This window comes from Lolium perenne, chromosome 3 (assembly GCF_019359855.2).
Source record: "Lolium perenne isolate Kyuss_39 chromosome 3, Kyuss_2.0, whole genome shotgun sequence".
Taxonomy (NCBI): domain Eukaryota; kingdom Viridiplantae; phylum Streptophyta; class Magnoliopsida; order Poales; family Poaceae; genus Lolium; species Lolium perenne.
The window spans coordinates 306,043,408-306,060,916 of NC_067246.2; the positions used below are offsets into that span (position 1 = coordinate 306,043,408).

At 44.6% G+C, this 17,509-nt stretch overlaps 1 protein-coding gene across 2 annotated transcripts; it reads right to left on the reverse strand.

Moving 5' to 3' along the window:
* Positions 1 to 10,732: 10,732 nt before the first annotated feature.
* Positions 10,733 to 11,949, reverse strand: LOC127345333 (uncharacterized). Of its 2 annotated transcripts, none has more exons than XM_051371796.2 (2): positions 11,849 to 11,949; positions 10,733 to 11,579 (listed from the first exon to the last, which is right to left on the reverse strand). In XM_051371796.2, the coding sequence occupies exon 2, from the start codon at positions 11,556 to 11,558 to the stop codon at positions 10,974 to 10,976; it is 585 nt and encodes a 194-aa protein (XP_051227756.1). In that variant the 5' UTR covers positions 11,559 to 11,579; positions 11,849 to 11,949; the 3' UTR covers positions 10,733 to 10,973. The 2 variants fall into 2 exon arrangements, with proteins under 2 accessions (XP_051227756.1, XP_051227757.1); XM_051371797.1 differs by having other exon boundaries at positions 10,733 to 11,576; positions 11,849 to 11,939.
* Positions 11,950 to 17,509: the final 5,560 nt, after the last annotated feature.

Here is a 17,509-nt window from a genome sequence, read left to right on the forward strand (position 1 = left end):
TGTGGTAAAAACACAAGTGCCTTAGGAATTCTTGCATCGTAAAACTTAAAAATCCTGGATTTTTTGGAATTCTCCTTTAGAAATGGCAAAAAGAACATCAGCTGTTGCAAGAAAAAATCCAAGCAAATGTGATAAAAACACAAGTGCCTTAGGAATTCTTGCTTTCACATATATAGTAGTAATCACAGTTGATTACAGTAGTCTTATAATTGAATCTTAGCAAATCCAAAACACATTTAATACTATGAAGCAAATCACAGTAGATTACAAAACACAGAGTTTTAAACATTACACACTTCATCCATTCAAATAATAATCACAGAGATTAAACAGCAAGTCACACATGACCACTTAACAACTAGACCCTATACTTCATGGGTTGATGATCTCCACAAAGTCCAGATCAATTGCTTCAGCCCTTGGTGTTGCAATCATTAGAAGGAGAGTTCCTTCAACAATATGTGCCTGCTCCCTAAAAAGATCCCACCCAATGGTAAATGCAATGTGATCATCTCCTTCAATGTGGTAAAAGGCTACAACAGGCTCTTCAAGGTCCCTCTTCCACAAGTGTGCAAATCCATTGACAGGGGAGCCGACATGGTTAAATGGTTTTGGATTCAGGTACTGAAAGAGAGAAAAAAACTCTTGTTAGTACAGACTTGTATTTACAGTTCCACAAGTGTCCTGCACATGTCTTATTAGATGTACAACTTACCAGGGCATCAAAGTGCACATTTTCCTCATTATAAATGTGAGCAAAGAACTGCAACTCCTTTGTACTCTCATAGAACTCATTTTCATCAAGTTCCTGGTTTGGTGCAGCCAACACAACTTTGGTCAGGCCAAAGGTAATGGCAGCCATATGCTCCTCAGTGATGGCTCTGATGTTTGTAAATATTGTCTTGTGGAGTTGCACTCTGATTCTTGGGATGACATCATAAACAACTGATGCAGAACAAAGAAACAAGTCAGTACAGATTATTATTTAGAAGCTGTAATGATAACCTCATGTCAGGCAAAAAATACATGAACACATGAATAATGTATCATACCTTGTTGTCCAACATAAGGTTTTTCTTCCTTGACACTGTTCACAATTTGGTACACATTGACATGGAATCTGTTCTCTTCTTCCATGTAGGTGAAAGAAAGTACATCACCAAGTTGGATATTATATAACCTGACAAGGGACCTCCAGTATGGACCACAAATAGTTGTATTGGTACCATCTTTCACAAGGTACATGTCATAAACCCTCATTGGGAATTTTGCCACCATCCAGTTCTCTGAACATGCAAGCTTACTAACTTGCTCCTTGAATTTGCAAGGCACAATCTGAAATAAATTAGAAGAGCAGGGAGGAATGAAAAACTGCAGGACACTTGTGAAAGGAGGAATTTGCAAGGCACAATCTGAAATAAATTAGCATTGCAAGGCACATCAAGAAATAATTTGGTAGAGCAGGGAGGCACATCAAGAATTATTAATGCAAGGGAAAAATGCAACTTATTAGAGCAGGGAGGCACATACTAACCATTCCATTTTCAAATCCCTGCATCATCTGAACTTCAAAAGAAACTGCACGCCTGTTAGAACAGCGACCACAAATTTCCAGTGGTTGACGACAAAAATGACAACCAACCACATCCATCCCTGATAAGAACATGATTATGACCATAGAAGAAATGGACATGAAAATCGATGCAGAAGCAAGGAAGTATGTGTACCTACCGAAAGTGCAACGCAGAAGAAGGAAAACAAATTGTCCAAACTGATCCTCCCTAGGGTTCTGGCGCTGCATGAATCATCAATGAAGAAACAAGAGGTACAAAGTCATGATCAATGAAGAAGCAATGAAGAAAAATGAGAAGTGAAAAATAGAGGAACTCACCAGGAACTGCTTCTGTGTATTCTCTTGGACGGTTGGCCTTCTTATATAAACGGAACTACCACTTACCCACGTTCCCACGATAGGAAGGGCAACACCCTCATGTCGTTTCCAAAAAAGGCCCACAGGCCCATTATGCAAATAACTAATTCAAGTGTAGGCCCAATGGAACAGAAATACATTGAATGGACATTTTTAAAATTGCCAAATGTTGGCTACCTGCCTTGTTCTGAATATAGATTAATTCAGAACATTGATGTCAGGATAGTCATTTTGTTCAAAAGGAAAAAAAATCATCATCAATACAGGCAGGCAAATTCAAAAGATCCATGCATTGCAGAACAATACAGGCAGGATAATCAGACGTCAAAAGATCCATGCATAACTTATAATAGTCTTGACCAGTATTACAGCAAGACTATGAGACTTAATTCATAAGATCCATGCATAACTTATAATAGTCTTGACCAGTATTACAGCAAGAACCAATAACACTTAACTTATAACTACTGAACCATCTAACACTGGACTTCTACACTGAACCATCTTCAAGTTTTGTGATAACCATCCTTAGCCAGGCAAACTGATCCCTCCTAGCCCACGGAATATCCCTCGCATCCTTGAAGGTTATCTTGCAAACCTCTCCTTCCTTGTGTTTGAATGATTCAACAGTTTTTGTCCATCCAACACTGATCTTGGCCTTTCGATCACCATCATACCTCATCCTGCAGTACTTGCTTAGAGAGCTTGTACTACAGTTGACAACTACAGCGACATCATGAGCTCCACCAGAAATGCCATACTTAATGTGCTGTTGTGACATGAGAAATTTAACAAGGTATGCACTGGTGTACTCTTGTGAAAAATCCTGAAATTGATGGAACAAATTCGAAATCAGTGAAATTCCTACAAGAATTTACAATGTTATGGAACCATGCATCATCCTCCAAACCAACCAAAGTCAATCAAACCAGAGACATAGGAACTAAAGCAAGATCATCCAGGAGCAATAAGGATAAGGGCAAGTAAATCAAACCAGAGACATAGGAACTAAAGCAAGATCATCCAGGAGCAAGAAGGATAAGGGCAAGTAAATCAAGCCAGAGACATAGGAACTAAAGCAAGATCATCCAGGAGCAAGAAGGATAAGGGCAAGTAAATCAAGCCAGAGACATAGGAACTAAAGCAAGATCATCCAGGAGCAAGAAGGATAAGGGCAAGTAAATCAAAACAACAATCAAACATGACCATTTAGGTAACATCACTTGGTTTGACCAAGAGTTGCTGGCAGAATGTGAGCAACTAGATACAGATACTATTTAGAAGCTATTCTTGTGCAAATATATAAAAATAGATGGAAAGCAACAACATTCAAAAGACAGTGACTTCATCAGTTGCTATTTAAAATAATGCAAAGAAAGCAGTATCACTTACCATTTTACCTTCTCCTGGTATTACATTGTTTTTCATCAATGTGCAGACATAATGCTTCATTTCTGGCATTGGCGGCTCCTCCACAATGGTACATAGCTGATTCCTTTGATTGCAAGTCAGCTGCACTTCATTTCCAAAAATGCAGCACTTGTCAAATGATTCATCACCACCGAAACCTGGCCCTATTTGACAAAATATTGCGGTGTTAAAATAATAGTAAGGTAATGCAGCACTTGTCATCTTTGAAACATAACTTTGATTAAGAAACAAACCTCGAAGAATGGTCCATGTGTTCCAATCATCCTCGTCAGCACTGAAGTAATCATCATCTTCACTGTAATGATCATCGTCTTCACTGTAATGATCGTCGTCTTCACTGTAATAATCATCCTCTTCAGTCTCATAGTCTGGCTCCTTCTTGGTCTTCTCACTGTGATGGCAAACAGTATAAATTAAGCTTCCCATAATGGACCAGTACATAAATTTCATGATGGACAAACAAGATGAATTAAGAATGATAAATTACAACTCTGATGCTAGATTAGGAGCTAAGTACTCTGTTCCTGTGTATAGAACTGTCTGTTGTTCTTATGATCATGTTTGTGTGCCATTATGTGATGGTAAAGTCACCATATTTGAATGTGGTGAGGAGAAACCGTTGCCAGGGTGCCCAAAATGGCAATCAAACACATGTGATGTGGCTGAACAGAGATGAATTGTTGTATGCAGGCATCCAAAGAATGTGCAGTTATGTTCGGACAGGTGCATTACAAGCTATCAAATGATGAATTAAACATCACATAAGATGAATTAAGAATGAAACAAACCTGCTGGCGAGGGTGCTGCTGCTGGCGAAGGAGTGTCCGGTGGTTGCAGATCGTAAAACGGAGATGTTGTGAATCTGTCCCGGTGGCAGGGACTCCAGAGAGGGAAATGTTGAGGAAGTTGGTGAGAGCGGAATGGTGAAGGTCCTGAAGAGGGGAGCCTGTGGTGCCTGCGCCGGAGATGATGAACAGAGTCAGTACCTTGTTTCAAACATTCACCAACTAAGGACATAAACAGAGCTTCCTAATCGAGAGTGAGAATTGATGTCAGTACCTTGTCTCTCATCTCCTTGTCTTGGTCCTGCGAACGAGATGGTGAAGGAGATGGGGCATGGAAGGGCCTGCGATGGGGACCTGCTCCGGTAGATCCTGCTCCGGTAGATCCTGCTCCGGGGTTCCTGCGCCGATGAGCTTGCGGTGGCTGCACAGGTGGCAGCGACGGAGACGGCGGCCCAAGATTGCTGATCTTGCGGCGTGATGCTGGTGGCTGCATCGGTGGCGATGGCTCTCCATACTTGCGACGGAGAGAAAGACCAGAGGAGAACGGCCATTGCGGATAAGAAGGATCCATGGTGGTCGGCGAGGAAGAACGGCGGTGGCAGGAGGAGGAAGAAAGCTAGGGTTTTTTTGGTCGAAAGAGGAGGCACGAAGGGAGGAGAGCGGTATTTAAGTGGAACGCCACGGTGGGAGGACGAAAGTGTTTAAGTGGAAAGCACGAATGGATTTTTTGCAAAATTAACGTCGACGTGGGAGGACGAAAGTGTGTAAGTGAGAAAGCACGCAGGTTTTTTTTTCGCAAAATAAGAAGTGCATATATTGCCTCTTCCTCTCCGCCCGGACAAGATCTAGGTTTCATTTCCCCCACTCCGCTAGGGTTTTCCACTTAGACACTCCAGAGGAGAAGGAGCTGAGGAGCCGGAAGGAGGAGACCATGCCGGCGAACATGTCGGAGGCAACGCCGGTGAACACGTCCAAGGCAACGCCGGCGAGGAAAGGTACAACCAAATCTTGGACTCTCCATTCCAAATCTTGATCCTTGATCCCCATTCCAAGATCTTGATCCTTGATCCCCATCCCCAAAATCTTGTCAACCATTCCTCGTGTAGATCCGCCTATGAAACCAGTAATCGTTTAGGCTTCTGTTGTTGGTGTCCAAAATCAGGGATGGTCTGTCGTTTAATCATGTGTGTAAATCTTCTATAAAGATGAACAATTGAGGTTCAGATGATTAAGTTTTGTTGGGCTGTGCATATACTAGTCTTAGTGGTTGATGAGGAGCATTTCTGTCATTTTGCATTGATTGCATGTACTGGCTTGTGCATGCCATGCTACTCCATCCTGGATTGCATGTACTAGCTTATTGATGCTATCCTATACTTCTTGGCTTGATCCTACGCTTATATGGATGAATTGCTAGCTGTTGTCTTCACTGATGCATGCTACTGATGCTACTTACGCATCTGAATATGTGTTCCTGTTGCTTTACAGTGATACCTTGGCATAATTCATGCATGGATTTGTTATGTAATCCATCCTGGATGAATGGATTACTGATGAACTGCATATGCAGTGATGCTTAAGTGTTTTGCTTTGCATGATTTGATGTTTCCATGGATACTTTGGAAATAAATAAAGTCTGAATCCATTACTCGATAGTGAGGTTCAGATGATTAAGTTTTGATGCATACTGATAGTGATGGTTTTCTGTTGTTGGTAAATCCATTACCTTAGTAGCCTTGCTACTAACTGGTTGCTCACACACTTGGCTTAATCTTGTTGGCTGCCTATCTCTGCTTGCATAATAGGGAATCATAGTTCATATGAAAGCCATTATGCTTGCTTATGAAGAATTTCTAGGATTTCTGATGGTTTAATTATCTAGGGTTTCATTGGGTGGTCTTTGATTGCATGTACTGGCTTGTGCATCCAGTGGTGCTGGTGGTAGATGGAACTGTCAAGTCTTTTTGGCTATTGTCAACTGCCAAGTCTTTTTGGCTATTCAGACAAATGAAACGCAAGAGATAAATTTGTTTTGTGCTTGGTGATAATGACTTGTTTAACATGGCATTTGCTTTTGTTGGATGAGTTACAAGGCAATAGAAACTGTCTCTGTTTACCAATTGTCTGGTGATAATGTCTGGTTATGGTTTTATACAGATATGCAGATACATAAGCAGTAGCATAGGACAATAAGTATAAAAGCATATGCAACTGTTTGAAGTGGTTTAATTATGTCTTGATCAGTTCCTCCTATTATCTTGTTGGTTTAGCTCCTAGCCTTAGAAAATAGTACATGCAAATGAAGCCCAACCATCTAGTTGCTCTACTGTCTTCAGTTAATATGCATTACTGTCTGTCTGTCTTCATATTGTTTTGATATTAATTTGAGTTGTCTATTAATATTATAACTTCAACCTTCTAGATGGGATCCACAAAAGACAATCCAATTGAAATTGACAGTGATCCAAGCTTGTACTCCGGTTCTTCAAGCTCAGACGCTGCCATGTCTGAATGTGACAAGTCTGACTGTGACTGTCAATCCTTTGGGGTCTTCAGAGGTATGAAATTGCAATTGATTCCTTCTTCTTCCTGTTGGTTAACATCATCTCTAGTCTAATGTGGGTTAACATCAATGTTGGTCAACATCAATGTGGTTATTTATTTATTTTTACTAATGTAGGCTTCCATTACTTAACAATGACATATCTCTTTGTTACAACTAGGGCCACTGGTAAGTGGGAGCCATGATTTTGATGAGCACTGCATGTTTGGAAATGACATGTACTTGACAAAAGGTCAAGTCAATTTCCTTAATGAGCACTGCAACCACTTTCCAACAGAGGAATTTGAGTACTATGTCTACAGGATGACCAAGTCAGCAGTGATAGAAAATAAATGCAAGCTGGTAAAAATACAAAACCTAACCTTCATTACTGTTGAGTACTATAAGAATGCTATTACTGTTGCTGATTGGAACTGATTGTATACATTGTATGGTTGACAGGATATTGGAAAGAAGTTCACTGCCAAGTACCTGAGAAGGTTCATTGACCATGCTCCAGGCAATGCTGTTACTCTTGCTCTAGAGTACACCGACAGCGATGCACGCTTTAAAGTGACCATGAAGATGGCAAAGGGAAAGGCCAAGAATGCAATCATAGCAACTGGTTGGTCAAAGGCTATGAATACTTATGAGATCAAAGAAGGAGCCATCTGCATCTTTGAATTCTACGTTGACACGAAAGGTAAGCTTGCTCTGATGATCCACAGTGTACCTGATGACTCTGATGACTCTGATTCATCTGAGTCATCAGAGTAAGTGCTCAACTTCCCTGAGTCATCCAGTTAGTTATGGACTATTAGTTGTCTTAGTTGCTATGGACTGTTAGTTGTATAAGTTGCTGAAGTAAGTGCTGAACTGCTGAACTACTTTTGATGCCTACCAGTGGGCATTATAATGCCTGTGATGCTTTTGTATGTAATGCCTGACATGCTTTTGTCTGTAATGCCTGACATGACATGCTATATCTGTGATGCCTGTGATGCATCTTACTGCTATGCCTGTGATGCATCTTACTGCTATATCTGTGATGCCTGTGATGCATCTTACTGCTATGCCTGTGATGCATCTTACTGCTATATCTATATATGTGATGCCTGTGATGCTTTTGTATGTCTGTGATGCATTGCCGGCACTTTTTAAGGAATGCCAGCGAAAGAAATTGCTGGCACTTACCTGTATGCCTGTAATGAGCATTGCCGGCACTTTTGAACATTTGCCACGAAAACAACTGGAGGCATATCGATAAAGTGCCGGTAATACTGAGCATTGCCGGCACTTTTGAAGATTTGCCACGAAAACATCTGGAGGCATATCGATAAAGTGCCGGTAATACTGAGCATTGCCGGCACTTTTGAAGATTTGTCACGAAAACAACTAGAGGCACTCGATAAAGTGCCGGTAAAAATAGGTATTACCGGCACATTTTGAAAAATGCCGAGAAATCTATGACAATTACTGGCACAGACCCAAAAAATGCCGGCAAAGATTACAAATGCAGGCACATTTGAGAAGTGCCGGCAAGAAAGTGCCGGCAATTCTAGCACCTGACGTAGTGGGAAATCAGGCGCCTTATACTTAATAAGTTTAAGTCGAGCGCTTGGAGATTCGTATTTTGTGCTTGTAGATTCGTGCTCTGACTTTTGTGCTGTTTGTGTGTGTTTGTGTTGTTGTTGGCCCGACGCGTAAGCGGGCTGACTTGTTTTTTGCGGGCTTTGTGAAGTGAGCTTGTGGTGACGGTTCTTATCTACAAGGCGTCTTTCTCTCTCCCATGGAACAGCTTACCGCGCATTTCAGTTGCGCGTGTGTTGCAAACAATATATTTCCAGTTGCATGTGAGTTGCAACTGAGATTTTGGTTACACGTGAGTTGCAACTGATTTTACTTTTCCAATTGCATGAGCATTGCAACTCAGATTTTTCTAGTTGTGCATATGTTGCAACTAAAAATTTCCACATACATGTGGGTTGCAACAGAGAGCTTTTCCAGCTACGCCCGCGTCGTAACTAAGAATTATCACTTACTGTGGGTTGCAACTGATATTTTTCTTCCAATTGCATGAGTGTTACAACTGAGATTTTTCCAGTTGCACATATATTGCAACTAAGTATTTCCACGTACATGTGGGTTGCAATTGAGATTTTTCTAGCGTCGCAACTAAGAATTTCCACTTACATGTGGATTGCCAGTTACACGTCAATTGCTACTAAGATTTTTCTTATGCCTTAAATAGTTGCACAGATTATTTTTTCTAGTGAAAAATACGAACGCACAAAACTGGACACTAAAATTAAAGTAGTACATGGCTTAATAAGCTACTGATGTCAGTGACTTAGACTTATTAAGTCTCAGGTGATTGATCTCTAGACGCTCCCATTTTAATATGAGTTATGCAATGAAGGAAGCGTTTTCCTACCCTCTTCCCGCACAAATCTTCTGAATTTTCGAATTAATTCAAACTTTCTTGTGTCCCATGCAACATTTAGATGCAATCGAGTACACAGGCAGCTTCATACGCTGAAATTTTAAGGCATAACTATATAAAACTAAAGGACGAAATCTAATAGTCTTAGAGTCGATCTATAACTAATTTTGACCTAGAACTAGCAGAAGGAAAAAAAAAAAAAAGGCTTGAGGGCATCTCCAGCGGCGTGACGCAAACGAACGCTGAGCGACCGTTTGTGTCCGCCGTGATCGGAAATGCGTCTGGGACCTGTTCCAGCGGGGCGACGCAAAGTGACGGGCCGTCCGCAGAGACGCAAACCTGGCCCAAATATGCGCCAGGTTTGTGTCTCCGCGAACGCTCGGCGGTCGCTCCGAGTGTCCGCTCGGTCCTCGCGCGGGCCCGCCTGGCAGCGGCACAACTGCTTCGTCTTCCGCGGCATTACTTCCGGGCGGCGCGCTGCAACCTTTGCAGGGTCGCGTTAATGGCGTGCCTCGGCTTCCGCGAGCGTGCGCAGCGTCGATGCGTCTTCTCCGCCAGTACTGGCACCGAGGCGTCGCTTCGGCAGTCTGCGGCCGCGTTAATGGCGATGCCTCGCGTGGCTCACGGCCGTCGCCTACCTCTGCGCACGTAGTAATGGCGATGCCACGCGTGGCGCGGCCGTCGCCCTGCCTCCGCGCTATATATACAGGGGCGCGAGCATCTCATCTCCTCCCCACAAACCCTAGCCGCCGCTGCCGTAGCGCCGCTTCCTCTCAAGCATATCCACCATGAGCAGCGCCAGACGTGGCCAGGCTGCCGCGCCTCCACCTCCACCTTCACCTCCCACTCCACCTCCTCCGGCGTCGAGCTCCGACGACGAGTTCGACTCCGAAGACAGCACCGACCTCCTCCACCCGGTCAGGGACGCCGCGGCCCTGGCACTCGTGGCGCAGGAAGCAGAGGAGGAGCTGGCGGGCCACGCGGTGTTGGACGCCGAGCTGGAACAGCGCAGGCTGGCGGCCGCCGCTGCAGCCGAGGACTCCGACTCGGAGATATCTTGGTCCTCCGATGACCCTGATGCGCCGACGCCGGAGGAGAAGGCGGCGGAGCAGAGGGCCATCGCCGAGTCTTTCGAGACGCTCAAGGACGATGCCGCCAACGCGAGGCTGGAGCAGTGCCTGCAAGAGGACGCGGCGGCGCACCGAGCCATAGCGGCCGTGCGGGAGGCGGCGGAGAAGCAGGGCGCAACGACGGAGCCGGCCCGTCAGGAAGCAAGTAGTCTAGACCTATAGATCTACTTTGTATAGTTTTTATGCATTTTTATGTACTACTACTATGTTGCAATTTAAAAAATGGGTCGCCCCGGTGGGAGCACACTCAGACGCAAACGGACGAGCGGACAAAATATGTCCGCGGGGCGACGCAAACGGACGCTCGCGATCACTTTTGGGCGTCCGAAATGCATCGCGCCGCTGGAGATGCCCTGAAGATAAGGGGGCCCTCGCTGGGACTTTTCCCAAATCCAAACGATTGAAGAGATGAGCAATATGTGATAAAATAAAGTCACAAAACACAAAACACGTTCGTGTAATATACAGATGTACATATACAACATATGCATTAAAATCCTGTTGTACACGATGCAGTGTACAAGCCACACACATAGCTGCATACGGAAACACATCACTGGCTGACTGTCACACATAGAAACTACGTACTTGATCGATCTCTCGAACACGATGAAACAAACGAAGACGCGTCACTGGTAGTAGTTACTACTCGATCGATCGACCGCGCCAACACGCGCGCATGTCCAACGCAGCCGTATATGCATACGCGTGATCAGTTCCTGCTGTCGAGGCCGAACCTGCGGTCGACGAAATGGCCGACGGCGTGTAAAGCCGGACCAAAGAACCCGCCGCTGCCGCCGCCCCGCCTCTGGTCATCGCCGTCGTTGTTCGTTGGCGCTCCGTACACGTGGACCTCCCTCGTGTTTATGTACATCGGCGTCCGCCCGGCGTCGTACCCTTCGCCGCCGTGGCCGTAGGAAGAATTGTTATACCCGCCGCCGCCGCCGCTGTTGCCGTAGGGAGAGCTGTTATAACCTCCGTTGCCGTATGGAGAGTTGCTGTTGTAGCCGCCGCCGCCGTAGGGTGTAACAGTACCCCTCACGCTGTTGCCGCTTCTGTATGGGGTGCTTCCGCCGAAGCCGTTGTTATACCCGCCGCCGCCCCCGCCGTAACCGCCGCCGTTGTAGCCGCCGCCTCTATTGCCGTCGCCGTAGCCTGGATAGTCCTCGTCGGCGGCCTTCTTGCCGCGCGATTTCTTCGGAGGAGATGTGGAGCGGTTCACGCCGGCGCCGGGCGTCGCTTCGCCGTACGCCTCGTCGGAGTCCGACAAGTGTGACCTGCTCTTCCACCACGACATCTTCTTTGGCTCTTTTTCCTGCTTTTGATATGCCCAGAATTCTATAAGATCCAGGAATCTAGCATCCATGGAGGTCGATACATATGCAGAAAACGGAAATTGATCGAGTAACATCAGTACACTAAGAAGATGAAGAAAATGTAAGTTCTATACCAAGATAACTAGCTGAAGAAAATTTAGATATTCATTCGTGTCTAGATATTTAGCAAGATCGGTACAGTAAAAAGTGACAAAAGGTGAAACGATAATAATAAAAATATAAAAAGAGGGTGTCTTTTTGGAGCATATACCACGGTGTCAGATAAGAGGATGCTAGACAGCTAGTTAGCCTTGCACTTCTGCTGCCCGGTATGTGTTCTTGTCTTCTTGAGGCCGCAGGCACGGTTCATATATAGAGGCGAAGTCACTGGGTCAAACCCAGCAGAGGTCATCGCTGTTCAATAGAAAATGAAGTGAGTTATTTTCTCGGATAACCTTGAAGCATGCAGTATGTCGATTGATTTTTCTACAGGTAGGCACATGTCTGCTTGCGCATACAAGCAGGGATCCGACGGAGCTAATGACATCCTGATGGATACGTATGCAGCTAGCTAAAGAGCATCATGCACATATTATGCACGATGTTTCTAATGTTGTACTTACTCCCTCTGTTTTATATTAGTTATCTCTAACTTTGTATAACTTTATACTAAATTAACGACAACTAATATGAATCAGTTGGAGTAGTTCATACTAAAAAAATGACTTCGGCCTTGGTTGATGTACACCGCAATCTTAATTTCAACATACGGAGTACTATTTCATATTATAAAGTATTAGAAGAAACCGAATCCAAGAAAGTCTTAATACAAATAGCATATCACACAAATGCATCACATTTTTTTCTTATTGTATTCCCACCAAGATTGGTTGAATACAACATGTGGGTACTATGTCCAAGCGGTTGCATCAAGGACCTGCCGATGCATCAAGGACATTGCAGTGAGGACCACGAACGGGTGGTGCATATTTGTACTTATCATACTTTCAAAAGATTTTACTTGACCATATATGTTTCTTACACGCCAATGTATATGAGGCTAGTGCTAAAGGATGTACTACACATACTCCTACATCAGGCGGGTGGAACTACTCGTATTCTTGAGTGTTCTCTTATGGGTATAGATCGTTAAATTTTATAAATATAATTACATCATTGAAACTATCTTGCGAAATTTTCAAATTCATACACAGATTATAGCTCGAAACTCGGAAAGGAAAATATAGTGATATATGAATTTGGCTCGATCGTTAGCTTTGTCAGCACTAGATCCGTCTTGCTTATTTCCGAATCAGGTAATGAAATCATATCTATTTTTTTACGACAAGATAAATACATGTTTCGTTGGTGTCATGATTTTCTAGAAAAGATGCGTGACTCATACAATGGTGAGTTTTTTCTAGCTTATTTAGGATGCACACTTGGGAGTACTGGATATAGTATCTTAGTGTGCCAGCATGGTGATTGTCTTAAGTATTGCGACTTGTTGCAATCAGTCGTCACTGAACTGTCTTATTATGTACACTACTCATCTTTATCCCATTAAGGCCATATTACCTGCCGGACGTGTTAACTAGCTAGAGTGCGTAATCAGGGAGTAGTAAACTATATATACCTTCTCACTATCTAGAGCCAGGATTTAAGAACCACTGACATCAAGGTCCGTCTATATCTAAATGGATTAAGATTGGGTGTACGTATGTCCCTTTAAGGAAACTCCAACTTACACTTCTTCACCATAGTTGCACCTTTTTTTTTAAAAAAATACTTACAATATTCACTGAATTGGCAATGGCCTCAAACATAAGAAAATCACAAAGGGGCTTATGATTAGCTGAACCGACTTGATTAAACACGCATGGGAACCTACATGAAACCACATCGAACATGTGCAATATGTGCTGTCACTCGCACCGATGCCTCATCCGATATCGAATTCAAATGTACATATTACACCACAACAAACTTTACAAGTGTCTAAATTAATACGTCCGAATTTATATAAATCTCCAACACACTTTATGGACGGATGAAGTATATATAGATCGATCGGTATAGACGTGCCGGTAACAGCTTCAGCAACAAGCTTGAAACTGCCTATACGCAAGCAAAGATTTGTAGAGGTGAAATGAGGCATGTGCGCGTATGCTGTATGCATATGCAAAGACGACGACTAACCAACCAATCCCCGCACACTACATGCGCTCAGTGCCGCGAGATACCGACCAGAGGGAAAGCTTTTCCAGGAATTTCGCCGCTCGAGAAAACTCAACGGCATGTACGTTTGGGCTCAGATTCACGGTATACCGGAGCTATACCGGAAGCTTGAAATCGTTGATGATCTTGCCCGCAAAATTGGGAAGGTAAAGGAAGTTCAGCTAGCCCCAAAACTGTTCTTTGAAGGCAACTATGTGCGTGTTCGGGTTCGAATTAACATTGAAAAGGCTCTGATGAGGTTTGTCTCTCTTACAATCCCGGAGGGAAAGAAGAGGCTAATGGTGAAATACGAGAAGCTACCATTTTTCTGCAAACGGTGTGGACTCCTTGGGCATGATCATGAGGAGTGTGGTGATGGCGTATGGGAAGAAAAACAGCTGCAGTGGGGCTCTTGGATGTTGGCTACTCGACGTGCAAACCAGCCGAACCCAGATCCTCGTCGTTTTACACCGAACGCTCCATCTCGTGGAGGTTTTTCTGGTAGGGGAGGAGCGACTACTGGCTTTGCCAGGAAACGGTCTTCTGAAGAGGCCTCTCTTGATGATACTACTGATCTGACTGATACAGGTTCCAGCCCTATGAAGACCATACCTTCTGATTTGGAAACCGAGGAAAAGACAGTAGGGAAGGAAGCCACTGCCGGTATTAGTAGGAAGCTGGATATGAATTCAGTTGAAATCACTATGGAAGATGGAACTAAGGAGTCTGGTATGCGAAATACAGACACGCTACAGTCCGAGACAGCGCCTCCACCACCCCCTGTATATGTCGACCCTCGTGATCGAGCGAAGATGAGGAAGACGGGAGAACTCACAAATAATTTGGCAACATCGGCGGCCTCCGTGGAGGAGGACCGCCGGGCCCAATGACGACATTATGCTGGAACGGTCGCGGAGTGGGGCAACCTGCGACCGTTCAAGAACTCGTCTGTCTCGTACAGACGTACAAGCCATGTCTAGTCTTTCTCTGCGAGACCAGACAAAGTAAGGAGCGAGTGGAGAATTTACGTTTCAGAATCGGAATGAAAGAATGTTTTCAGGTGAAGGGGACTGGGAAAGGAGGCGGCATAGCACTTTACTGGACGGAGGACGTTATTGTTGATCTCCTTTCTTTTAGTAACCATCATATTGATGTCCATATTAGTGGTGGCCCCTATGATCACATGTGGAGAGGGACTTTTATTTATGGAGAGCCGAAGGCTAGTGATCGCCATCATATGTGGACAAAGCTGCGGCAAATAAAGGATCGCTCCGACAAACCTTGGCTTATGTTGGGTGATTTTAATGAAGCAATGTGGCAGGAGGAGCATTTCTCCCAAACAACACGATCGGAGAGGCTTATGATGGACTTTAGGGAGGTTTTATCACACTGTGATCTCCATGACATTGGCTTCATTGGTACGCCTTGGACTTTCGACAATAAGCAGCGGGGGGAACGTAATGTAAAAGTCCGGCTAGACCGAGCTGTGGCCTCACCGGCGTGGTCCTCCCTATTCCCGGAACACCGGCTTCGACACCTAACGTCCTCCCGGTCAGACCATTGCCCGATTCTTCTTGCCGTTGATGCTTCCACCAATTGCCTGCCGAGTGTTCCATGTCGGAGATATGAAGTAGTCTGGGAACGGGAGCCATCTCTTTCCGCTGCGGTCGAGGAAGCGTGGTCTCGGAGAATACCGGGACAGGATCTGGGTGATGTGGCTGCCGCTCTTCGCTCTGTCATGGACAATCTACATAGGTGGAAACGAACTCATTTTAAGTCTGTACCTAAGAATGAGGTTGTACTAGCGGTTCAATGCTTCTTTGCAACTGGAACTATGCCCGAAGGAGTAAATGATACTGTTATTGTTCTAATTCCGAAGAAAAATGACCCGGAGGCCCTAAGAGATTTTAGACCTATTAGTCTGTGCAACGTCATTTTCAAGGTAGTTTCGAAGTGTCTTGTTAACCGGCTTAGGCCACTACTCCAAGATATTATCTCGCCAACTCAGAGTGCTTTTATCCCTGGGCGCCTTATTACGGACAATGCATTAATGGCGTTTGAGTGCATCCACTCTATACAGACGGGTTCAGCAGCCCGTAGGAATTTCTGTGCGTACAAATTGGATATGGCCAAAGCGTATGATCGCGTGGACTGGAGGTTTTTGGAAGGGGTTTTAGCGAAATTGGGCTTTCATAGTCAATGGATACGGTGGGTAATGGAGTGTGTTACCACCGTGCGATACACTATTCGCTTTAACGGACATATGTTGGACTCCTTCACCCCAACTCGTGGTATACGTCAAGGTGATCCTCTTTCACCGTACCTTTTCTTATTTGTTGCTGATGGTTTATCCTGTCTCATTCGGAAGGAGATTGAGAGCAATTCTCTTCGGGAGTTGCATATTTGTCGGAGGGCACCCGGAATATCCCACCTGTTATTTGCGGATGACAGTCTCCTCTTCTTTGAGGGTTCTGTAGAACAAGCTACAGTGATCAAATCCATATTGGACCGTTATGAGCAAGGTACTGGCCAACTTGTAAGCTTGGGGAAGTGTTCGATTATGTTTGGCGATCAATGTACAGCGGCTGTACAAGCTGAACTAAAGAATATCTTGCAATATGATACTAATTGTTTTGAGGAAAAGTACTTGGGCCTACCGGTACCTGAAGGAAGACTGAAGAAGGGGAAGTTTGTCTCAACCAAAGGAAAATTTGCCAAACACGCGAGCGATTGGTCTGAGAAATATATGTCCTCGGGGGCAAAAGAAATCTTAATCAAGGCTATACTTCAGTCTATCTCGACATATGCTATGGGTGTATTCAAATTCCCATTGGGACTCGTCGATGATCTTGAGCAAATCATACGCAACTTCTGGTGGGGAGATGAACAGAATAAAAAGAAGCTCCATTGGCTAGCTTGGGATAAAATCACACGTCCTAAAGCGAAGGGAGGCACAGGATTCCGAGATCTACGCGTCTTTAACCAGGCCCTTCTGGCACGTCAAGCCTGGCGACTTTTACAATTTCCTGATAGTTTGTGTGCTCGACTCCTGAAAGCTCGCTACTATCCTTCGGGCCATCTTATTGACACAGCTTTTATCCAGAATCAGTCTCAGACGTGGCAGGGTATAGTTCATGGTCTGGATTTACTGAAAAGAGGAATTATATGGAGGATTGGTACAGGCTATAATGTGAAGATCTTCCGTGACAATTGGCTTCCTAGACCCGGTGCTCTGAAAGTTGATGGAAGGAGAGGACATTCGCGGAAGAAGTGGGTAGCTGATCTTATTGATCATGAATCCAGAACGTGGAATGAAGCTATTGTTCGTGAGTGTGTGTGGCCCCATGATGCAAATACCATCTTAAATATTAAATTGCCATCTCGTGCAACGGAGGATTTTATTGCCTGGAGTGGCGAAAGTAACGGAGCTTTTAGCGTCCGTTCAGCGTATAGAATCGGCATGCAAGATTCGTGGCAGCGACTGAATCAGGGCCAATCTAGTTCAGAACCAGACGGCGATCGGAGAATTTGGGATCTCGTGTGGAAGGCAAAGGTCCCACAGAAGATGCGTGTCTTTGCTTGGCGGACTGCGACAGACTCTCTAGGTGTACTCACGGGACTTCACCGTAGAATAAGTTCGGTTAGCCCAGTCTGCTCTATATGTGGGCAAGAGGAGGAGGATGCACACCATGCCCTTGTCCGCTGTACCCTGGCG